Source organism: Papio anubis, chromosome 9 (genome assembly GCF_008728515.1).
Source record: "Papio anubis isolate 15944 chromosome 9, Panubis1.0, whole genome shotgun sequence".
Taxonomy (NCBI): Eukaryota; Metazoa; Chordata; class Mammalia; order Primates; family Cercopithecidae; genus Papio; species Papio anubis.
In genome coordinates this window covers 51475122-51499095 of record NC_044984.1, presented here as the reverse complement: position 1 = coordinate 51499095, position 23974 = coordinate 51475122, and the positions used below count along the sequence as shown (strand labels likewise).

At 50.3% G+C, this 23974-nt stretch overlaps 3 protein-coding genes across 11 annotated transcripts; 2 read left to right on the top strand and 1 right to left on the bottom strand.

The window, feature by feature from the left end:
* Positions 1-213: 213 nt before the first annotated feature.
* On the top strand, positions 214-7414 carry TAC3 (tachykinin precursor 3). 3 transcript variants are annotated; one of them, XM_003906626.3, is made up of 7 exons: positions 214-395; positions 979-1097; positions 3128-3221; positions 3410-3439; positions 3922-3975; positions 4344-4418; positions 6845-7131. In XM_003906626.3, exons 2-6 carry the CDS (start codon positions 984-986, stop codon positions 4415-4417), a joined length of 366 nt encoding a protein of 121 aa, XP_003906675.1. In that variant the 5' UTR covers positions 214-395; positions 979-983; the 3' UTR covers position 4418; positions 6845-7131. The 3 variants fall into 3 exon arrangements, with proteins under 3 accessions (XP_003906675.1, XP_021778970.1, XP_021778969.1); XM_021923277.1 differs by lacking the exon at positions 214-395 and having other exon boundaries at positions 409-1097; XM_021923278.1 differs by lacking the exons at positions 214-395; positions 4344-4418 and having other exon boundaries at positions 406-1097; positions 6845-7414.
* Positions 7415-10879: 3465 nt separating this feature from the next.
* ZBTB39 (zinc finger and BTB domain containing 39) lies at positions 10880-18572 on the top strand. The gene is made up of 2 exons (XM_003906624.4): positions 10880-11021; positions 12455-18572. Exon 2 carries the CDS (start codon positions 12499-12501, stop codon positions 14635-14637), a length of 2139 nt encoding a protein of 712 aa, XP_003906673.1. The 5' UTR covers positions 10880-11021; positions 12455-12498; the 3' UTR covers positions 14638-18572.
* Positions 18573-18966: 394 nt separating this feature from the next.
* On the bottom strand, positions 18967-22951 carry GPR182 (G protein-coupled receptor 182). 7 transcript variants are annotated; one of them, XR_001892711.3, is made up of 4 exons: positions 22749-22951; positions 20925-22197; positions 19316-20130; positions 18968-19217 (listed from the first exon to the last, which is right to left on the bottom strand). XR_001892711.3 is itself a non-coding variant. In XM_009181011.4 (3 exons), exon 2 carries the CDS (start codon positions 22179-22181, stop codon positions 20967-20969), a length of 1215 nt encoding a protein of 404 aa, XP_009179275.1. In that variant the 5' UTR covers positions 22182-22197; positions 22749-22951; the 3' UTR covers positions 18967-19217; positions 20925-20966. The 7 variants fall into 7 exon arrangements, 5 of the variants coding, with proteins under 5 accessions (XP_009179275.1, XP_009179276.1, XP_009179273.1 ...); XR_001892712.3 differs by having other exon boundaries at positions 19531-20130; XM_009181011.4 differs by lacking the exon at positions 19316-20130 and having other exon boundaries at positions 18967-19217.
* Between the last annotated feature and the right edge of the window lie 1023 nt (positions 22952-23974).

Genomic DNA, 23974 nt, shown 5'->3' with positions numbered 1-23974 from the left:
GTATTGTACAGTGTCAAACCATACACAAACCATACACAGCAGCCAGCTCGGGTGCTGTTAGGAAATGGGCTTATTGCTGGGTCTGTGGGGTATGTGTGTGTTGTGTGTGTGGCTGCTTCTGCATCCTCCTCCCCCCGGCAGCCTCCCCACCTCCCCTCCAGCCACCCTGGGATTGGTGACTCTCAGCCCCTCCCCTCAGCTCCCCTAGACCCACCCAGAGCCTTTATCAGGGAGCTGGGACTGAGTGACTGCAGCCTTCCTAGATCCCCTCCACTCGGTTTCTCTCTTTGCAGCAGCACCGGCAGCACCAGTGTGTGAGGGTAGCAGGCAGCGCTCCCAGCCAGTTCCCTGATCCTGCCAGACCACCCAGCCCCTGGCACAGAGCTGCTCCACAGGTAGGCGGTCGGGAGAATGATGGATGGACTGGAGCTGGCACCAGGGGACAGGAGCCAGCGTCAGGAGGGAATAAAGCAGATGGCAGCCTCTGATAGGGGAGCAGGGGACTGGGAAGGTGAGCAGAAAGCACCTGTAGGGCCGAGAGCTGGTTAGTGTTTGGAGCCTGTGGCTATAGACTCATTCTTTCATACCAGAAAGTTTTTGCCTAAGTCTTGGGATTATCTAGTACTGGAAAATAGCATCCAGGATCCCTCCTCCAGCTCACTAAGGAAACAGACCAGTCCATGTCCTATAAATCTACCATCTTCCTTGGGAGCTAGAGTCCCCTGGCACCACTATAGCACTGCACATCTCCGGGGGAGATGTCTGATGGGGGAGCAGGGAAACTAAGCCCAAGGGCTCTACCCCCTTCTCAGAAATACTTTCCACCCTCTCTCCAGACCAGGGCTTGGACAGTGGAGTTGGGGGCTGGGAAAGCAGGGTCAGGCCAAGCTGCTGGTAATGAATGTCTCTTGTGCCTTCACCCACACTGTATCTTCCTCTTCTCTCCCTTACCTGAGTCCTGTCCCTTTGCTCTCCCAGGCACCATGAGGATCATGCTGCTATTCACAGCCATCCTGACCTTCAGCCTAGCTCAGAGCTTTGGGGCTGTCTGTAAGGAGCCACAGGAGGAGATGGTTCCTGGTGGGGGCCACAGCAAGGTAAATCTCACCGGGCAGAGTACTGGGGACATCACGGGAACCTGGGACTCTGCCTGTCTGGACAGTTGTAGTGTGGAAGCTGGGGTGGGTGGGTTGTCCATCAGAGAGCATTTTTCCTCCCTTTCGATTTCTTTGTTTCTCTGGTCCTCTCATGTTCCCACTATCTCCAGCTGTGTTTGTGTCTCTGTATCTCTGCATGTCTTTGACACCTTGTACATAAAAGGTGCCCTACAAATATGTTGTTTGGTAGGTTGATTGATGGGAGACTTGGTGATTGGATGGTACTGTGAGGGGTGAGCTAGGGTGGTCTAAGGCTCTCTATGGTCTACCTCAGACCCCTTTGCAAGGGACAGATCCCTTCTACTCCCTGGATAGTATGAAACAGTCAGAATTTCTTTCCCAAATGGTCATTTGTGTGCTATTTTACCTATCAGTTATGTATATTGTTTTATTTTCAAAATGCAAATAAATTCCCTTATCTTTTGCTCATCCACTCCCAGTAACCTCAGGTGCTTCTAAGATCCCAACCCCTTCCTTCTCTTTTCTCCCTTGCCTGCCTCTATCCTCTGCTTAGTCAGGATAGGAAAACAACAACAGCAAAAAAACCAGGTTGAACCTCGATTTCCACAGTTCCTCTACGAAAAAGAATAGGAATTGTCAGGGTAGGGATACAGGGGGAGAATAGGGAGGGAGTCTTTTCAAGGTTTTGAAATGACAGCAATTACATCGGTACAAATGCTTTTAAGATGATTACGGGTGGGACTTATTACAAATTCAATGCATGAAGTTTAACTGCCTCTTCAGCTCAAATCTGTTTAGCATCTCATTACAGGAGGTGGGCAGAGTATTCAACAATTTGGGAAAAGTGGCTGCCTGAACGCCACATGCTGGGCCAAGGGAGATATTGCCAGGGTAGCCTTGCAGGTGGCAGTGGTTGTGCCATATCCAAAAGGCCAGAACCATTAAAAAAAAACAAAAAAACAAAAAAAACACCCAGGCCCAGGGAGTGCCAAGTATGGTCTGGACACCGTTTGGAGCCACAAAGTTCCAGCCCAGGATAGTTAGAATATCTGGGTTTTTCTGAGACAAACTTGTTCCAGGACTTTGGCCAATGAGATGTCCCCTCTGCCCCTCTTGGTCAATGAATGAGAGGGATTGCCATCGTACCCCTTCTCCCTGAGAGTCTGTAAGGATGAGAGAAATTGGGGCAGGAAGAGGATAGTATATAGGTGTGCCTAGGCAACTGCGTTGGTATGTGTGGGGGTGCGTTCTGTGTAAATGCACTTCTCTGTGTGCACAACAGCCCAAGGATGCATGGCTTCTGGAAAGAGAGGCACTGCCAAGACTTGAGATTTGAGGTGAAAATCTCCAGCCATGATCATTGTTATTGTTTCTCTGCAGTTGCAATTAACTGGCTGTGTGGTGTGTGCCCACCACCCTGCTGTGCCCAAGTTGCTAAAAAAAAAAAAAAAAAAAAATCACAGGGACAATCAAGAGCCCGTGCTGGGCAGCAGCTCTAGAACTTGGGGTTCAGTTGTGGAGAGAAGACATGCCTTCTGAGCATGTTGCCTTCCTGGAATTCTAGACCTAGGGCCGAAAAGGGAGAGGGAGAGAAAACTAGAGGCAGAAAGCCATGGAGAATAGAGAAAGAGGCGGTGGAAAACAGGGAGAGAAACATCCGTGGACATCGTGCAGAGTGGGGGAATCAGGGGCAGATGTGCGCCTCTAACCTCACCATGCCTGTGAATCACCTAGGGGGCTGCTTAAAATGCAGATTCTGTCTCAGGAGGTCTGGGGTAGGACCAAAAGTCTGCATTTCTAACAGGCTCTGCATAGTGCTGGTGTTGCTGTTGGTCCACAGGTCGCTCCTGGAGCACCTACTTCTCGTCCAGTGTGAACCAGAGGAAATTCTGAAAGAAATCGGGTATCGGATTCAGGATGGGCTCAGGAAGAGGCTGTTTCTTGTGGGAAAAGGATGAGTGGATCCGGGTGGGAGCCTCCTGCCTCAGCCCTCTTTGTTTCTTCCCTAGAGGGATCTGGATCTCTACCAGCTACTCCAGAGACTCTTCAAAAGCCACTCATCTCTGGAGGGACTGCTCAAAGCCATGAGCCAGGCTAGCACAGGTAGGAGGCGGCCCTAGGGGAGAGGGGAGTGAGGGGCAGGATTCTGAAGATGAGAGGTCTGGGAGATCCTTTCAGATGGGAGGGAGATGGGGGATAGCTTAGTGAATCGGTGAGGGTTGTGATCTGAACCCCCTCTCATCACTGTCCAACTTCACTCCCCATTTAGACATTTGTTCTTGGTTTCACAGATCCTAAGGAATCAACATCTCCCGAAAAACGTGAGTAGCCTCTTCTCCCTCCCTATCTCTTGCCACTTTCCCAGAGCTCTGTGGGGCATTGGGCCCAGGGGCCATTTTGTCCAGCCCCTTCTCACCTGGTACAAACAATATGCCAGCTCCCACTGCTCAGCCAACCTTTCCTGAAAGGGAGAGCCATCCAGAACTAGGAGGAAGCTGGTGTGAGGGGCATAGTGGACTCTCCCTCTGCTGGTTGGTCATTGGAAAACAAGAGGATCTCTTGGTGGCCCTGAAGATTCCAAGTCAGGCACCTGCTAGAGCAGAAAATTCTTGAAATGTGGAGGAAGGAAAGGTGGGCAGAGAGAGTGGGTTTAGGGGAGACACGTGCTAACTGTGAGGAGTCATGCTTTGACAAGAAAAAGGAACAGAGACCAAAAACCCAGTCTCAGAAGTATTGACCCATGTCTGGGAAGATGCATCACTTTCTCATAATCACTGCTGACAATGTTGGCCCTTTTCTGCAGGTGACATGCATGACTTCTTTGTGGGACTGATGGGCAAGAGGAGCGTCAAGCCAGGTAGGAGTGTGTGGGGGTACAGTGGAAGGGCTTAGGGTACTGGCAGAGTATGATAGAAGTCACGTGCCCCATATTATTTACCAGAGGGAAAGACAGGACCTTTCTTACCTTCAGTGAGGGTTCCTCGGCCCCTTCATCCCAATCAGCTTGGATCCACAGGCAAGCCTTCCCTGGGAACAGAGGAGCGGAGACCTTTATAAGGTAGACCTGCTGTAGTTGGGAGGAAGGACAGGGAGACTCTGCTTCTCCCCAGTCTCCCAACTCTGTCTTTGAACGCTGCCCTTCATAGCCAGCCCTTTGCTGTTGGATCAGGGTGTAGTTCACATTCAGAAAGATCCCTCTTACTTACACTGTTCGCTTTACCCTAGACTCTCCTACTGATGTGAATCAAGAGAACGTCCCCAGCTTTGGCACCCTCAAGTATCCCCCGAGAGCAGAATGAAGTAAGGATTGTTCATTAGAGAGGGGAGAGGGGACTGGGGAGGGGGCTGTGGGGGTTGCCAGCTGTGCATTTCCTCACATGCTACAGGTATTAAAGCTCATAGATTTGCCCTGAAATACACTGCCAGTGCCCAGCACACTGTCGGTCAAACACAAAGACACTTAGAGGCATGTGTATATGTGTGTGTGTGTGTGTGTGTGTACACATCCTCCCGTCTTTCATCTTTTTCCTCTGGATCATGGACCTCAGCTGACTATTGAGCAGGAGTGAGTGTTGGGAGATGAGGAGAGACGGGCTTCTCTGATGGGTAACTTCTATTGTTTGGACTTCATTCTTTTGTGATCTATGCAAAAAGATGGAGAGATTATTATCTGATAATTACAAATACCACAACCAATTCACAGGCAAGCATTTGCCTCCCAGGCAGGCTGAGCCTTTTGGATCACTCAGAATCCTGGGTTACTGGGTCCAGAGGGTAGTCATACACAAGGATGATTCAGGAAGAAATGCAAGGAGCTCTGAAATCTAATGGGAGTAGCAGGAAACCATATCTGAATCTCTCTCTTTAGCGTAATGAATAGGAACATGGCCTCAATGTGAATCCTGGATCTGCCACTCTATCTGTATCTTTTTGGCAAAGTTACATACCCTCCTGTGCCTCAGTTTCCTCATCTGAAAAATAAAAGTGATAATAGTATCTCGCAGGGTTGTGGTTTTGAGGATTGAGTATAGATAAAGTGTTCAGAACAGTGCCGGGTGCATAGTGCTGTGTGCCAATTTTATAATAATTGTCCCAGTCTGGGGGGTGTGGGGGATGTCCTAATGTTTCCCCTGACTAGCTCTGTCTGGACCCCAGGCCTGAGTGGGCTGACAGATTCCTCACTTGGTATGCAAGTGTGAGAGTCCCCCAGGGAAGTGTCTAGTCAAAACACGAACCTTCCGCCTTGACACTGTCTTATTACACATAGCAATAGCAGCTCTGCCAATGGCTTTCTTTTCACTAGCTTCCAAAGAACTGGGGCGAGGGGAGTGAAAACGAGAGGGAGAGGGATTGGGAAGGCTCTTAATCATGAATAGCCTCCTGCCTTTCTTCCTGTGTCCCTGTTACCCATACTTATTGGTCTCAAGGTGGCATGCCCAAGACCCAAGGAGCTGGTGCTTGATGATGCTGCCTGTGCATGAATTCCTGGGACCAGAGACTGGGTCTGGCCCCCCATTTAGTGTTGGGTGAGAGGGCACAAAGAGCTATAATAACTGTAACTCGCTGATTACATGGTAGTTACTGTATCATTTTGCTCTCATTAGATGGTTATTTCAGTCCTGCCGACGGCCAGATAATTATACAAGCAGCTATATCTGGATGACATACTCTCCTCCAGCGTTATGCACTGGCCATAAAGATAATTACAGTGCAATTTTGCTATAGCATTTTATACAAATGGCAAAAACAAGTGTATTGTGGAAATCTACTTTTAATGCTTGTTTGTGCATCCAGGCTCTTTCAGAGGGACCCATAATTGCAGCCTTCATAATCTTACCACTGAGGGAGCATTCCCAACCTGTTAGGTGTCAGGCAGAATAGGACATAAGGTTTCTGGGAACCGGCATTTAAAGATTACATGAGATGGATCAGCAAAGATCATTGTGTCATCTGATTTCATTCATGTGAAACTGTTGAAAAAGGAAGTAGGCCGGGCGCGGTGGCTCACGCCTGTAATCCCAGCACTTTGGGAGGCTGAGGCGGGCGGATCACAAGGTCAGGAGATCGAGACCACGGTGAAACCTCATCTCTACTAAAAATACCAAAAAAATTAGCCGGGCGCGGTGGCGGGCGCCTGTAGTCCCAGCTACTCAGGAGGCTAAGGCAGGAGAATGGCATGATCCTGGGAGGCGGAGCTTGCAGTGAGCCGAGATCGCGCCGCCACTGCACTCCAGCCTGGGGAACAGAGCAAGACTCCGTCTCAAAAAAAAAAGAAAAAGGAAGTAATCCCTGGGCCTGTCCTTTCTCTAGGAGGTTTCTGGGAAGAGGAGGAACTGGATAAGGCAAGGGGAGCATTCCTAGTAGGGCACCTTGGACAGGGCTGTGTGTATGTCTGGCTCATGGGGGTGCCAGGATGGCATGAACTTAGTTCCTACTTCTTTGGTCCGCATGGGCCCCACTGGCCATGCACACAGGTGTGTAGAGTAATGTAAATATGGCAGCTGGGAAGGTGCAAGTACCTGCTGCTAGGAGAGTTCCATCCTCAGGCCCAAAGCCTGCAGGGCAGGCTGAGGGTCAAGATTCTTGTTCTTTCCTCTCGCACAAACGCCCCTCCCCTTCTCTCCTGCTGCCCCAGCAGGTTTTAGTGGGAGTTTTTTTTTTTTTTTTACAGGACATAAGATGTGATTTCAGTGTTTTTTGTTTGTTTGTTTGTTTTTTGTCCTCAGCACTCCACTTCCGGACTCCTGGACTGCATTAGGAAGACCTGTTTCCCTGTCCCAATCCCCAGGTGCACACACTCCTGTTACCCTTTCTCTTCCCTGTTCTTGTAACACTCTTGTGCTTTGACTCCTTCTCCGTCTTTTCTACCTGACCCTGGTGTGGAAACTGCATAGCGAATATCCCCAATCCCAATGGGCATTGACTATAGAATCCCCTACAGTTCCTGTAGTGTCCTACATTAAAAATATAATGTCTCTCTCTACTCCTCAACAATAAAGGATTTTTTCATATGGATGATGTGATGTGTGTGTTTACTCATTTGGTTAGTGGGTTTTTCTGTTCCTTGACTCTTCCAGCTACATGGTAAATACACACATACTTATGATACACACACTTCATATTTAAATGTAAATAACTTTACATATCTTTTTGTGTATATCTATTTCGTGAACAGTGCCTTACACAGTGCTTTGCACAATGAGTATCAGATTTATTTAGTAATTAAAATAAACACATGAATTTGGAAGATGGTTTCTAACACATAAATATTTTCACAGACCAGTTTTAGATAAAGAAAAAACAGGCTGGACCTGGTGGCTCACGCCTGTAATCCCAGCACTTTGGGAGGCTGAGGTGGGTGGATCACGAGGTCAGGAGGTCGAGACCAGCCTGACCAACATGGTGAAACCCCATCTCTACTAAAGATACAAAAATTAGCCGGGCGTGGTGGTGCATGCCTGTAATTCCAGCTACTTGGGAGGCTGAGGCAGGAGAATCGCTTGAACCCGGGGGGCGGAGGTTGCAGTGAGCTGAGATCACGCCACTGCACTCCAGCCTGGGCAACAAGAGCAGAAAACTCCGTCTCAAACAAACAAACAAAAAACAAAAAAGGAAAAAGAAAAAAGAAAAAATATATTCAGAATGACTTGTATTACTAGGATGGGCCTGGGAGACATCCATTCCTGAATCTGACCCTACTTAATTAGAGAAGGAGGTGAGGACCAAGGCTGTGCAGAGACCCAGCCACAGAGGAGGATGAATCTATAACACTATACAATTTTTCTGTCTCCAAATGCTGAGCCTGGGTTCTGTGACAGATCCTGGGGATGAAATGATGACTCATACAGAGAGTTTACACTTTAGCAGGGCTGTGGACAAGCAAACAGAACTTGATCCAGCTAGGACAGGGTGTGGACAGGGAAGTTACTACTGAGGCCAAGAAAGAGAGGAGCAGATATCTTCACTGTTAACTGGCTGCCTTAGTTATTATAAAGGGAAAACATTATTTCCTCTGACTCCTCTCTAATATGCCTGTTACCAGCCCCTGCAGCTCTGACTTAACAGTCCCCAGAATGTGTAAGGCACTTACATGTGGTATATGCATGGGTATGGGTGTCTTTTCTTAATCTGAGATGTCAACTATCACAGCCCGTCATCCCAAGGGGGGTTCTGTACCCTAATGGAACAGCCAGTGAAATCCTCAGGCTCCTTATCTTAGCCTGGTACCGGGGCCTTGGTTATGCCCCTGAATTGCACTGATAAAACATAGACACATAGATTTCCCAAGGCAGTGTAGGGACAGGGCCACAGAGCCAGAGGCCACTTCCTGCAGCCCTTTCATTCTAGTGAAAGTTCTGTCTTCCTACAGCCTGACTTGGGGCCACTTTGGAATGACAGCTGCATGGGGGGGGGGTGGTGAAAGGAGGGAACACTCACCTTAGTATTACTTATGTCAGCTTTATAGCCAGAGGTCAAAGAATGCTCCCACCCCAGAGCCTAGACCCTTTTTCCAGTGCGTCATCTCTTTGACTTTTCAAAATTATCTATCTATAGGGCTTAAAATGGGGGACACTTAAGCAGAGTCTAGGGACTTTCTTTGGGTCATGAAAGCTATAAGAGTTGGTTCTGCTCAGACTTAGTGGGAGTTAGGCATACAGGCTGAGATGAGAAAATTGCTTTGCAAGTAGGAACGTAAGTGCAGAAAGATTGCTCTCTAGTGGGACTGACAAAAATTGCAGTACTGGGGACTCCTGGAAAAAATGAAGACAAATGTTAAGTTAGATTCCTGTGTTTGTACTTGAAGAATGTGTGAAGGGATCCTGATCTTCCCTTTCCTGTTGTAAAATGGTTGATGCCTAAAGAGATCTGGTCCACAAGACCTTGACTAAATTCCTGGCCCTTTCTTCTCCATTTAACTTTGTATATGTTTGTTATTGTGACTATATGGTGATTTACTTTAAAAAGACTTCAGTATAAGTGGTATATACTTTCACCTGCGTCTTTTGGATGCTTTGTTTTCATGTGAAGTTTATTGGGGTCAACCCTCCAGAGATGGCTGGGGCAGTTGGTTAGAAAGACTGAACAGGCCCAGGCCCTTGCAAGCCAAGCAGCCCTCTGTCTCCAGAGTCATGCTGGAGGTCTGGACCTGCTGGCTGTGTGATATTCCACTTTAGGGAGACTCCGTTTCCTTGCACAACCGTGAGAGCTGGGCCTGCCACTGAAACATTGTGTCAGCCTCTAAGTGACCCTTTCACTAGATGGTAAAGTGAGATGCCTCATCCCCAAACTATAAGAACAGTTGTATGGCTGTTTTTGTGTCTCCTGGCTAACAAATGTTACATGTTTGGCAGCATTTGGTATAGTGCTTGCTTTCAGTATAATCTACCACCAGTTAGTGAGGTTGTGGAAAGAAGGACACACAATCTCCCAAATTCATCAAGAGAACAGACAATTGCTGAATGGCCAAACTGGCTTAGATCTGTTGGCGACATTCAGTGTGTCCCTTCCTTTCCATTTATCCATCAAGGAATTACTGAACCCTACCATGCACCTGTCCTGGGAGTTTGTCCTTGGCTGCAAGCTATTCTCAGGCAGTGACTGGGATGGGATGGGAGAGAGGATGAAACTGAAGGATCCTGGAGCCTAAGAGCCTCCTCTGTACCGAGGGAGGGAGGGTGACATGACCAATACTTTTTTTTTTTTTTTTTTTTTTTGAGACTGAGTCTGGCTCTGTCACCCAGGCTGGAGGTGCAGTGGCTGATCTCAGCTCACTGCAAGCTCCACCTGGTTTACGCATCTTCCTGCCTCTAGCCTCCGAGTAGCTGGGACCACAGGCTTCCCGCCTCACCTCGGGCCCGGGCTAGTTTTTGTATTTTTAGTAGAGACGGTGGTTTACCCAGGTAGCTAGGATAGTCTCTGATTCCTGACCTTTGTGATCCGGCCTTGCCTCCAGCCTCCCAAAGTGCTGGGATTACAGGCTTGAGCCATCATCGCTATGACCACCACTTCTACTGCTTTTGGTGGTGGTGTGTGGGGCTGGCAGTGTAGGTGGTTTTGGTTTGATGACAATTTGGGCAGCAGCATTTGAGAAGATGATTTTGGGAGGAAGAGGGATTGAGTTCTACACAGAGTTGGGGAGGGCAGGCCTAGGAACAGGCCTGGGTGCCAACGTGACAGTGAGATCCTCTGTGGGATTTCTCATTTGGCTACCTGGGTGGGAGGGAGTGGACAGCAGAGGATTACCAGAAGGGTCCAGTAGTAGCAGTCTTAGCTCCTCAAGTGCTCCTTCATTCATTCAAGCAGGCTGCCTGCCAAGCACTTATTGCCAAGCAAGTGTGGTAGCAGCTGCAGGGACGTGCCCAGTGTGCAAAGCTACAGATCCCTGATCCAGGAAGCCCACAGCCCAGTGGAGGTGAGATATATAGTGATCAAACAATTCACAACTTTTGTAAAATGCCCATAGTAGATGCGTTCTGAAGAGAAGCTTTGGAACTGTGGGATGGAAGAATTAGGAGGGCGAAGAGAGTTTGGATAGGGTTTTCACTCTTTCAGGCACCTCAAGTCCCCTACACAGTGGATCAGCGCTTAGAAAAAGCCAGGCCTGGGGACTTGGAAGCCCCGCACCCCTCGCGCTGCAGGGCCCGGCCCCGCCCCGCCGTCGGGGGCGCTGCCTCCTCCCGGGCGGCGGGGGTGCCGGTCGGCGGCGGGGCGCTGCCTCCGGGACGGCGGGGGCGCTGCGGGCCGGGCGGCGGGGGCGGCCCGGGCCGGCGCGGCGAGCCGCGCGGCGGATGGAGAGTCTGGCCGCGGCCGGCGGCGCCGCCTCCTCGTCGGGCCGGGCGCGGCGGGCCGGGGCCTTTGTGTAAGGCGGCGGCGGCGATGGTGCTCGGGGCCCCGCGGAGCCGGGTAAGCGCGGCCAGGCCGAGGGCTGCCCCTGGTCGAAGCCCGACCCCCGTGCCGGCATTTCTCTCGCTCTTGCTGGGGTTCTCTTGCCCGCTCCCTTCGGCCGGACCCATCTTCCCCGCCCGCGCGCCGACCCCGGCCGGCCCCGCCGCTCCTCCCTTGGCCCCTTATTCAGCCCCGTGCCCCCGCCAGGCTCAACCGGGTGAGCCCTGCGCTGTTTGTGGAGGGACCGAGGCGTGCGGTGCCTCCAGAGGGAGCGCCCCAGCCGATGCAGCGCCCTTCCCTCCCAGATGCGAGTCTCCGGAGGGGAGACCGCGGCGCCCGGAGATTGTTGGGGTGTCCTCGGAAGTTCCCAGCCTCCCCCTCTCGCACCCTCCACTCTGGCTGCCCAGCGCTGCGACCCGCCGATCGTTCAGGGGTGGCCAGCAGGGCCCGGGAGATGCTTGGCCGGTACCCCACAATACTCAGATTCTTCCTGGGCCCCAGAAAAAGTTGGGAGTTGTTGGTAGAATCTGGAGAGATCGAGAAAGGGGCTGCGTTACGCACAGTTGTGAGACTGAACAGGGATTCAAGTAGCTCTTCTTCCTTAGTCGTGCAGGAGTCAGAAAGGGCAGAAAGTGGTAGTGAACAAGCCTCTAGGAGTCTTATCTGTATAATTAGAAGTCTTTCTTGCGGCATCAAGTAAATATATGTTAGTGCAGGGCCAACAAAATATAAACCCCGAAAAGGGTGGCCAAAAAGAATACAACATATTAAAACAATATTAAATACTACCACAGTTGTGTTCTGCTTTGCTTTGCTGTGCATTCTGAGTGTTTTAACTTCACAGAATACAGGGACTGTGATGGCTCTGGGTTATCTAAAGGCCAGAGAGCAGGTATGTAATATAGGCAGAGAGAGATGGGGATTCAAGAACGTGAGATTTATTTAGAGATTGATTGAGAGGTTGAAGACACAGCAATGACAAAGCTAAAAGATGGAACTAACTTACCTGTTCCTCAGTAGCTAGTGGAGCTTTGATAGTTGTGTTCAAGCATGTGCATGGCATTTGGCATCATGAGGGAAAAGAATATATGCTCAATGAAGTAGGAAAGCTTGTATTTGGGAGGAAATTAATAGAGAAATCTGATCCAGTGGCTCTGGTAATGAAGTATAAGATTGTGTCCGAGGGAATGCCTCTAGTTCGTCTCTAGGCACCAGCTTAAGACCAAGCTATCAGATTGTCATCAATCCTTTTGGTTTTTGTCTTAACTCTTTGAGTATATACAGGGGGAGATGTCCTTGTCTTGTCATAATGGAGGAACTCTCCATGCCAGTTTACTCCTGATCCCCACCTGGGGCTTGGAAACATTCAGAGTGGTGGTATTTTCTCCTGCATAGCCTCTCTTTTGCACGGATGTGTTTGGCCATCCATCTTTTTCTCTTGCTGTCCACAGATTAACTGTGCTGATAAGGAGGTAATTTCATAGGAGCTGCTAAGATGGGCATGAGGATCAAACTGCAAAGCACCAACCACCCCAACAACCTGCTGAAGGAACTCAACAAGTGCCGGCTCTCAGAGACCATGTGCGACGTCACCATTGTGGTGGGGAGCCGCTCCTTCCCGGCCCACAAGGCTGTTCTGGCCTGTGCAGCTGGCTACTTCCAGAACCTCTTCCTGAATACTGGGCTTGATGCTGCCAGGACCTATGTGGTGGACTTCATCACCCCTGCCAACTTTGAGAAGGTTCTGAGCTTTGTCTACACATCAGAACTCTTCACAGACCTGATCAATGTTGGAGTCATCTACGAGGTGGCTGAGCGTCTGGGTATGGAGGACCTCCTCCAGGCCTGTCACTCTACCTTTCCTGACCTAGAGAGCACTGCCAGGGCCAAGCCCCTGACCAGCACCAATGAGAGCCACTCTGGTACCCTGAGTTGTCCTTCGGCAGAACCTGCCCATCCCCTTGGAGAACTCCGAGCTGGTGGGGACCACCTTGGTGCTGATAGAAACTATGTGTTGCCCAGTGATGCTGGAGGGAGCTATAAAGAGGAAGAGAGGAATGTTGCCAGTGATGCTAACCATAGCCTGCTTCTGCTGCAACCGCCACCACCACCACCAAAGACAGAAGACCATGACACCCCTGCTCCCTTCACGTCCGTTCCTAGCATGATGACCCAGCCAGTCCTAGGCACTGTCAGCACGGGCATCCAGACCAGCACCAGCTCCTGCCAGCCATACAAAGTTCAAAGCAATGGAGACTTCAGTAAAAACAGCTTCCTCACCCCTGACAATGCAGTAGACATTACCACTGAGACCAACTCCTGTCTGAGCAATAGTGAGCACTCCAAAGATCCAGGCTTTGGGCAGATGGATGAGCTCCAGCTCGAGGACCTGGGGGATGATGACTTGCAGTTTGAAGACCCTGCTGAGGATATAGGCACAGCTGAGGAGGTGATTGAGCTGAGTGATGACAGTGAGGATGAGCTGACTTTTGGAGAGAATGACAATCGGGAGAATAAGGCCATGCCCTGCCAGGTGTGCAAGAAAGTTCTAGAGCCCAACATTCAACTGATCCGGCAGCATGCTCGGGACCACGTGGACCTGCTGACGGGCAACTGCAAGGTCTGTGAGACCCACTTCCAGGACCGAAACTCCCGGGTAACCCATGTCCTGTCCCACATTGGTATTTTCCTTTTCTCCTGCGACATGTGTGAAACTAAGTTCTTTACCCAGTGGCAGCTGACCCTTCACCGACGGGATGGAATATTTGAGAACAACATCGTTGTCCACCCCAATGATCCCCTGCCAGGGAAGCTGGGTGTCTTTTCAGGAGCAGCCTCCCCAGAGCTGAAATGTGCTGCCTGCGGGAAAGTATTGGCCAAAGATTTCCATGTGGTCCGGGGCCACATCCTTGACCACCTAAACTTGAAGGGCCAGGCCTGCAGTGTCTGCGACCAGCGTCACCTTAACCTCTGCAGCCTCATGTGGCACACGCTGTCCCATCTCGGCATTTCAGTCTTCTCCTGTTCTGTCTGTGCCAACAGCTTTGTGGACTGGCATCTTCTAGAGAAGCACATGGCTGTGCACCAAAGCCTGGAAGATGCCCTCTTCCACTGCCACTTGTGCAGCCAGAGCTTCAAGTCAGAGGCTGCCTATCGCTACCACGTCAGCCAGCACAAATGCACCAGTGGCCTTGATGCACGGCCTGGTTTTGGGCTACAGCACCCGGCTCTCCAGAAGCGGAAGCTGCCAGCAGAGGAGTTTCTGAGTGAAGAGCTGGCGCTGCAGGGCCAACCTGGGAACAGCAAGTATAGCTGCAAGGTCTGTGGCAAAAGATTTGCCCACACAAGCGAATTCAACTACCATCGGCGGATCCACACGGGCGAGAAGCCATACCAATGTAAGGTGTGCCACAAGTTCTTCCGAGGCCGCTCAACCATCAAGTGCCACCTAAAGACACACTCGGGGGCCCTCATGTACCGCTGCACAGTCTGTGGGCACTACAGTTCCACCCTTAACCTCATGAGCAAGCATGTTGGTGTGCACAAAGGCAGCCTCCCCCCTGACTTCACCATCGAGCAGACCTTCATGTACATCATCCATTCCAAAGAGGCGGAAAAGAACCCGGACAGTTGACTGGGTCCCGGCAGAGCCACGGGGAGCTCCCACGCGGCAGCTGGAACGCTGATATCTAAGAGCTGTTGGTCCCTCCCCAGCTGAAGTTATAATTTTGCCTTGGTAGGAATTCTGTTCTGTGTTGTGTTTAAAGAAGGAAAGAAGAAGAAATAGCACATAAGCTGTTACTGTTTTTGAGAAGCAACAGCCCTATCACATTTACCTCCATACCTGTTCTTGCCCATGAAGGGCTGTGTTTTTTATTCTTTTGAGGCTGGTTTTGGGATCTAGTCAAGCAGTTGGTGTCCACTAGACCCCCTTCCCCAGCCTCTCTAGTTTTAGTTTACTGATAGGTTTTATGCTGCTAAGAATCCAACCAACAGCCTCACTGAACAGAGGGAGTAAAGGGAGGTTTTCACTGTGGGTGTTACCGCCAGGCCTCCAGCTGGGATGACCAGCTATGAGAAAGATTTTGGGAATGTGGTCATTCAGAAAAGACAGGTCAGCAGGGCAGTCCCCTCAGGTTCTAGCCCTCAGCAGGGACAAGGTATCAGGGATGTAGGTGTCTGCTTATCTACGACCCTAATCTGCTGATTGGACAGTGAAAATCTTTTGGCAGCTAGATCCATACTAGGGACAGAGCTTTCTATTTAGGTCAGAAAGCTTTGGGATGAATCCCTGCCAGCCAGAAGAGGTGTCCTGCGGTGCCGCCAGAAGTGGCAGCCTGGATGGACAGGAGAGGTTTCTCTTTTCTCCTAATTTCCAAAGAAACAGGATTTTATGGAGTGCTGGCCCGGGACGTCTGACCTTCTGTGGGGCAGAGAGGATAGGGAACCACTTGATATAGTCATCTGTTTTGGCCACTTCTGTTGGCTGTGAATGAGTGTCCTGGTGGAGAGGTGGGGATGTCTCTGACAGCAGCAGCCTTGCCTTAATTTATATCTGGTCTCCTGCCCAGAAGTGTTTGGCCCGTGGTTTAGATGAGCTGACTCCATGAAGTGGTGGAGTCGCAGACCGCGAGCCCTTCAGAATTAAAGGGACCTGAGTAACTGGTGGTGTGTAGCAGGGTGTGCGTTCTGACTGTCTGTCCTAGTCGGGTAACCTGTTGTTTACTTTGTGCTAACAGTGCCGGAGCTTTGGCAGCTCACCTTTGACCTGCTGGAATTTATCCTGATCTGTCGTTGCCATTACCTCCAGGGGTCGCTGTTGGATGGCAGCTGGTTCAGGTCCTCCGTGGGTGGCTGCAGAGTGTGCCGGCCCAGCCCACGCAGCTGGTTAGCTCCACTCTTACTTGGTTTTCTAAGGGGCTTTGCCCAAAGAAGGCTTGAGGGATAGGGCCCTCGATCTTGCGTACTTGTGAGGTGCCACCTCAGTAGCTCATACTACCTCACCCTGCTCAGGTGAGCTCTGGGAGTCCCTGGCTTCAGTCCTGACACTGCCCCTGGTGGGATTCAGCAGCACCCCGGGCTGTTTCACAAGCAATTAGTTTTCATTAACTCACAAAGCCTTTTTGGACATTAATATTTATTTATTTTTGTTTTTGTATACACATTACCCAGCATGTCTTTTGTATAAGAGACTTTAGGAAAATGAGTTTTTCCCCAGCAAGTAGCCATATTCTAGAAAACAGCCTTGACCAGAGATTTGGAGAACCAGGGGTATAACTAAGGGAGGACGTGTCAAGCCCTTAAGCAAATTCTTTTCTTCTCCAGATTATCTCTAGCATAATAAACCCAGGGAACACTTTAGGCCATGGGTGTATGTTCTAGAAAGTTCAGGCCAGTTAAATTCCAGGCCTTTCAACCCCTTTCCATCCTGTGATGGAGTAGATTGGGGACAGGGTTGAGGGGAGCAAGTGACATGAGGGACCTATTTGCACAGTTTGGAAGCCTCCTGTCCTTATTTATATTGAGATGTCAGACAAACCAAAGCTCCATCCCTGTTGGACCTGCTGCTTCTCCCCAGCCCTGAACTGATAAAGCCTCAGAGTCGGAGTGCATGGCTGTCTGGTGTGGTGACCATTAGATGAAGGGACTTGTACAGTGGCCAGTTTAAAGGTCCACCTTAGACCATCTAAACCCACCTTGTTCAGTGTCCCCTCAGGACATCCTCATCAGGAAAGCAGTGTTGAGACTCTTCATTGCTGACTGGCTTCTCCCTTTCTTACTCACACTGACCATTAGAATGAAGAAGGAGATGTGTAACAGACTACAATCAAGTGTCTGCTACATTTTCAAGCATGAGCAGTCCCTCCCAGACTGTTGGTGAGGACTGATTTTTGAAATGCTGGCGTGAGAGAGGTGGTAATTACTAGAACCAGCCAAGTGGCTGAGAGCAGATACATGTGCTGGAGAAACCTTTTTCCTTAACAGAGGGCATCATGGGTGCTGGGTGGTCTGTGTACTTAACCTGAAACTGTGAAGTTTTCCTTTTTTGCCAGTAAACCAAAAAGCAGATCCTTGAAACTGTGCCCTTGAAACACGAGACAGAAAACTGCATCCCCTGATCCCCCTGGGGCTGATCAGATTGATCAGGGTGGCCCAGTTGGTCCCAGTCAGATATGTCATAGGATCAGTAGCTTATGAGATTTGTTGACCAAACCCTCTCCCTGTTGGGGACCCTTATATTCACACCTGAACTTCCCCATTTCCCTCCACCCCGCCAAAGTCATGTCTGCTTCCTCTGCCTCTAGCTCACCCTCTTCTGAATGGTTTTACTTGAAACACTATATTGTGGCATAGGGCACCCTGGGATACCTGGTAGAAGGTATTCATTTTATTTTGCATTTTTAATTGTTTTGACTTTCCGTTCATTTGATTTTGTTGCTCCCTCTGTCCTGGAGCCTAGTTTAGTACTGTCTTCTGTGTTACTCTGAAGTTCTGTTTAAGCCTTGAACATCCTCTTCTCCTGTTTTCTTGGTATGTACTCAGGACCAGCTACATCATTTGTGGAGCTCTCTTATTCACAAATTATTAAGAATGATCATAGAGCATTAAACCAAATATGAGGCCATTCCCAACTTGTTTTCTGAGGGGAAAATGGTAATACTTGTGTGGTACCTGGGGTTAAACAGCAGAGGCTCCATGTGGCCAGAGGCAGAGATTAGTATCCTGGCACTCCAGTGACCCACTGGTGACTTACTGATGCCATAGCACCTGCTGGGAAGCTCTGCTAAACCTTAGTATTTGGTCCTAAATTTTATGACTCCATGGAGTTCCCATCGTCCATGGCTAGTTAGGAAGAAAGGAGGTGGGATAGGGGTCAGGCCCAGGTGACCTTTAAGAACCAGGAGATGGGTAAAAGTTTTTTTTTTTAATATCCTTCTTTTCTGATCTATGAGTACCTGTTTGTCTCCAGGCCAAACCTTTGGGCTTAAATATCTTTTTCCTAGACATGTTTTTGCTAGTGTTGAATTTTCTTCCTCCTCTGGCCTCCTGTGGCCCTTTCCCCAAGCCCCAGACTACTTCCAAAGCAAATTCTAGATGGACACTGTATTTGTTGGTATGGGAGTGGGCTCTATGGAGTGGTCTGCACCCATCTGGGACTCTTTTCCCTAAATCCTGCACCAAATGAGTCAGGAGGCAGGGTGCACAGCATTAGTTTCAGTGTGGTTATGCATCATAAGCTTAACATCAGAATGAAAATGAAACTCGATTTTGATGTTTCTTTAAAATCCTTCCCCTGTTCAATCCACTCGCCGCCCCCACCTTGAATAGCTAAAGTCTCTTACGAAACAGAGAAGAGTTGTTGACGTCTAACTCCTTCCATTAAATTAATAAGTACTGACCTCCTAATATTTAAGTGTTTACTATCTATTGCTGTAAAGTTTTGTATATTTTGTAAACTTTTTTCCCCAAATAGTAGATGTCTAAAATCATTGTACATCTGATTCTTTTATATTCCATTGTTCAGCACAAAGTGTGGTTTTTATTTAGAATAAAAAAAGAAATTTGAAATGAGAGTTCTCTTCCTACCTACTATGAATATACTCATACCTGGAGTTCAGAATATCTGGGCTCATCACCCTTTCAGTAGCACATTTCTGCCCAGCAGATGCCAGAATTCTTTCAGGTAGCACATTTTCCTTTTCTGTAGCTGGAATTCCCCAGGATTAACTTGTTGACCTGTTTTTAGTGGGAAATTAAGTCAAAGACTCAACCTTTTCAGGGGGTATTCCTGAGAGGATCCTCCGTCAGCCCAGAGAGAGTGGTGGGTCCCTGCCCGTGTCTACTTGGACTAATGTTACTAAGTGAGAGATTTGGCTACAATTTGTTTTGCCAATGCTATTTGATTTGCTGGGACATGGTGTGTCTTTGAGTGGAGCGAGACAGATTGAAAGAGGGAGGAGGCAAAAGTTTGGCATAGTTTAATGAGGTTGATATACGGGTGTTTCCACAGAGGAGACAGACCTCAAGAAGTTAGGGAGTGATGTCCATTTGGCCCCAGAGCACATGGCCCAGGCGGGGCTCCCATCAGTGCTCAGTAGATGCTGAGTGTAACAGCTGGTTACCACTCTTCCCCTCCATGGATGGGAGGCCTTAGGGAAGTATTCATACTGCCAGGGTGATAACTAATCTTGGGAGAGTGGCCTCTGAGGTGACCTGCAATATGACAGAGATGTAAAATTAGGTTTCCTTTGGGAAACAACTGTAGCCCACATCAGAGGAGGCAGTGATAGGGGCATCACATCTTGGCTTACTTCTTTATGTTGGGACAAGAGAGGAAAGTCTTTTTCAGTGTGAATTCTGCATTGGTAGGCTAAGCCCTTACTGCGACCCAAGCCGCAACCCAGACTCCTGATTCAAAAAGCCTTCAGCTCTGTGCTACTGAGCAGCTGTCTGCAGCATAAGACCCTTTCAGGTTTGGGCCCAGTGAGCAGGGAGATGCAGGTTTCCTTCCATGCTCCTGACAAACCTGGGTGCGTATGCAATTGGAGCACGTGGTCAGTGCATCCACAGAACAGGTCTGATTTCTCAAAGTAGAACAGGTGGTCTCCAGGTCAGTGAGTAGTTGCTCCAAGTTAAACATTCCAGATACGTCAAGCACTTGAGCAGGACAGAGGAGATGGCGAAGAGGCTATCAGTGATTCTAGTCCCCTCACCATGGGCAGGATTAAGAGGCAAAGGACGTGGAATTGGAAGGCGGAAACTAGATCCTGTTCTTAGGCCTTTACTTCAGAGTTCTTCATGGACAGGGTCCTAGTCTCCCAAACGTAAGTGATCCTTTTCCAGAAGATCTACTTGTTAACAGAGGACTTCCTTGCTTCATCTGTAGAAGAAGTGTTAAGGAACCTAACTTGTGGGACAGGAAAATTATGAAAAGACATGGCCAGGGAGAACTGACTTATAACAGTGTCAGAGCTCTGCCCTGTGACGGAATTGAGAAGTTTCCACTGTGGCCTTCCCCATCTGGTGCTGGGGACAGAGGGTGAAGGACAGAGCATCTGTCAGCACCTGCTGCTGGCTGTCCCAAGGGCCGCTCCCAGAATGACATCCCTTGATACTTTCCTATGATCTGGAGAGAAAGAGATGGGGGTGGGTTGGGCTTTCTGGTAGCTCTGTGTCTCCCTAGAAGAAGTCTGGAAGTTTCCTAGATCCGAAGCTGGGAGGAGGTCAGCTATGAGGAGCTGACTCTGGGACAGCTCCTCTGCTTGTGGGGAGGGAGCAGGATGGACAACGGGGAGGGGAGGGTGTCAACAAGGAAATGGAGCTGTGTTTCCTGGATGGCCGAGGGTGGAGATACCCTGCAGCTGACCCAGCTGCAGGGTGCAGGTCTCAGACCTTGGCTTTGCCCCCACCCCTGACATCCCCATCCCCCTGCACTTATCATAGCTGTGCATAGGATGCACAGCTGGAGAATGTCCTGCTGGGGTCGCCTGGTTCCTTGGCCTCTGGCCTCTTGTCCCCATAACCTGCATAGTGAGCTGGAAGATCAACAAGCTCACAAACACAAAAGGAGTTTTGTGACGTTCTTGCAGAGCTCACTCTTTCCGGCCAGAGTGATTTATGAAATGAATGTGTCTAGTTTCCTCTGCCGAGCACCTCTTTAGCCTCAGCTCCCTTCCCAATCCCAGCTGGAAGTGCAGATTTTTAAAAGATCCAGAGTCCATGACTATCTCTCCCATTTATTTCACCTTTTTTTCTGCATGGCTCCTTAGACACAAGGACCAAGACAAATAGTACAACACTGAGGGCCTGCTCTCTATCCCTCCCGACCCTGTCTCCCTCTCCATACCTCTGTATTTTAAGATAGACACAAATTTGACCCTCCCCTCTACATCCCCCCAAATCTCCCACCTATACTCTCACCTGTGTCTTTTCCTTCACTGTGGGAGGAGCCTGGCCTCTACCTCAGCTGGATGTAAGAGGCTGAGAGGGAGAGAAGGGGGAAGTATTTGGAAGCAAAGGGGATGCCTGAAAGCTCAGGCTTGGCTCGGGGTGGGGGGTTGCTGCAGCAGGCTGGCTGTCCCCCTTGGTGATGATGATGGAATGCTGGGTGGAACAGGAGGAAGAGGAGGAGTGTGCGCCTGCCCTGGTCTGGTCCTTAGGAAGGTAATGGACTACAGCGTTCAGGAGCCGGCCCCGGAAGTGTGGGCTGAGAAAGTTGTAAAGGATGGGGTTGATGACACAGTGCAGCATGGAGAAGCAGTCGATGACATCATAGAAGAAGTAGAGCAGGTGGACCAGGTGGCAGTGGAGGGAAATGTGGGTCCCATGCAGTGTGAGCAGCAGCAGGGTCACATGATAGGGCAGCCAGCAAATGACAAAGACGGCCACGTAGGCACACATCAGCAGGCAGTGGCGCCGGCTCTTGGGTTGTTCTGGCTGCCGCAGCCGGCAGGCCGTCAGCACGTTGAAGACTGCGATGAGAGGGAAGGGCAGCAGGAAGCCCAGGATGGTGGTGGACAGGGTCACTGCCAGGGCCCAGGTACTGTACGTTTCAAAAGGTGCCATGAAGAGGCACATGGGCTCAGGGCCCTCCACCAGCTGGATGTGGACCACCTCAGGTAGCGGGATGATGGCCGAGAGGACCCAGATGCCCGCACACATGGCCCGCCGCACTCGGTGCTGGTAATGCTGCCAGGAGGGGGAGGCACTGGTGAGGGTGACATAGCGGTCGACGCTGAGGCACACCAGGAAGAAGATGCTGCTGTACATGTTGACAAAGTAGAAGTAGTGAGTGAAGCGGCAGGAGAAGCTGCCCCAGAGCCAGGTGTAGTCCAGCGTGACCTCCAGCATCCACACGGGCAGAGACAGGACAATGCCCAGGTCCGCGATGGCCATGTTGAGGATGTAGAGGTTCAGCAGCCCCGCCCGGCCTGAGCCGCGCCAGTTGACGCATATCACCAGGAGGTTCTCCACCAGCCCAACCACAAACATGGCCAGGTAGAGGGCAAAGAGGACCACGCGCTTGGTGCTCTCGCTGAGCTCCACATGGCACTCAGACAAAGTGTGGTTGAAGAGGTCGAGCAGCTCGGTCCAGTTGTGGATATCTCCAAGGTCACTGGCAGGCACTGCGGTGACCCCCTCCGAGGGGCCGGGCCCCCAGCTGGGTTTCACTGACATTGGGACCAGCACACACCTATTGGGATGAAAGGAGGGTTGGAAGGGAAAGCAGACCTTGAGAGCCTTGTGTCCTCAAGGTAGAGGCCAGAGGGAGTCGGGGGCTTTGCGGAAAGATTCTGGGGCTGATGAGGCAAGAAAGGGAAGTTTAGCTTTCAAACTGTGAATAAATAATACACAACTTACTTGCTAGCTCTGACCCAAGAGCAGAGATACTTTCTTAAGGGGTTTCAGGTGGAAGAGGCCAGGGCTGTTGGTGTCCACCAACATTTCTTCCCACCCCCAGACAGTTCTCCCTCAACAACCCCCTCAATGCCCCCACACCTGCCATTCCTAGGTGGTCTCCAACCTCCACCTCTCTCCTGGCACTTCATTCCTCAGCCCTTTTGCACAGATCTTCATTGCTCTTTTTCTGTCTCGTTATTTGGACCATGAGTGTGGAACACACACACACACACACGCAGACCACACACATCTGATTCACCCCTAGGAAAACCTGTGGATCACACGGGAAAGCCAGTTGTCTCCAAGCCCTGATTCCCATCTTCCCTGGGAGAGGGCGACACTCACCTGAATTTCCCTTGGGAGCCCCTCCGTCCTGGAGGGAGGGCCGGCAGGTCCAGGCTGTGGGGAGCTGTGAGGAGGCTGGAGGGCCCTTGGCTGTGGGGCTGGCTTCCGTGCAGGCTTCACGGCCGCCCTTCCCATCCGGGAAGTAGCTGTCACTGCTGAGGCTCTGTGGAGAAGGCGGGGGTTTTTCCTGCATTCCCCCAATCCGGTTACAGGGGACGTCCCAGCAAAAGACCTGGTGTGCCAGTGGCAGGGAGGTCATACTGCCAGCATTAAAATCCCAACTCCTCCCTCACTCACTGAATGAATTTACCTCTTTCCTTAGCCTCAGTGCTCTCCTCTGCAAAGTGGGGTCAACAATATTATCTACTAAAAGGGATGCTGTGAGAATTAAAGGAGCTGTTGAGGGAAGGAAAGTGCTTAGCTCAGGCCGGGCCTGTGGCAAATGCTTCACATATATATGTATTTTCCTCTCCCTAAGTCAACTTGGAATCCCTCTCTCCACTGTCTTTTTTTTTTTTTTTTTTTTTTTGAGACGGAGTCTGGCTGTGTCGCCCAGGCTGGAGTGCAGTGGTGCTATCTCGGCTCACTGCAAGCTCTGCCTCCCGGGTTCACGCCATTCTCCTGCCTCAGCCTCCCGAGTTGCTGGGACTAGAGGCGCCCGCCACTGCGCCCGGCTACTTTTTTTTGTATTTTTAGTAGAGACGGATTTTCACCGTGTTAGCCAGGATGGTCTCGATCTCCTGACCTTGTGATCCGCCCGTCTTGGCCTCCCAAAGTGCTGGGATTACAGGCTTGAGCCACCGCGCCCAGCCTCCCCTGTCTTAATTCCTACTAGAGTGAAATTGGATGTGGAGGTGTAGGGGAGGGTTAAAATAAATCTGAAAATCAGTTGGGCTTTTAATGACTCTGGCCCAACCCTGCCATTCTCCCCAGCCCCTCACAGGGCTGTGAGCTCCCTGCCTCCATCTTGTGACTGGAGGTGAGAATCTGGGGAGAAAGATAAGATTAAATGGCTGGGCATGGTGGCTCACACCTGCAATTCCAGCACTTTGGGAGGCTGAGGCAGGAGAATCGCTTGAGCCAGGAGGCAGAGGTTTCAGTGAGCTGAGATCAGGCCACTGCAGTCCAGCCTGGGTGACAGTTAAAAAAAAAAAAAAATTGAATGTGGGGTGTCAAGGGGGCTTTGTCAAAGCTTCAGGGAGATTCCTAAATGGGGAGGGAGAGAG

Coding starts and splice junctions, on each gene's coding strand:
- GPR182 (XM_009181011.4), bottom strand. CDS start 22,181: ATGTCAGTGAAACCCAGCTGGGGGCCCGGCCCCTCGGAGGGGGTCACC.
- ZBTB39 (XM_003906624.4), top strand. CDS start 12,499: ATGGGCATGAGGATCAAACTGCAAAGCACCAACCACCCCAACAACCTG.
- TAC3 (XM_021923277.1), top strand. CDS start 759: ATGTCTGATGGGGGAGCAGGGAAACTAAGCCCAAGGGCTCTACCCCCT. Junction 3,222..3,409: donor CATGAGCCAGGCTAGCACAG/GTAGGAGGCGGC, acceptor TTGGTTTCACAG/ATCCTAAGGAATCAACATCT. Junction 3,440..3,921: donor ATCAACATCTCCCGAAAAAC/GTGAGTAGCCTC, acceptor CCTTTTCTGCAG/GTGACATGCATGACTTCTTT.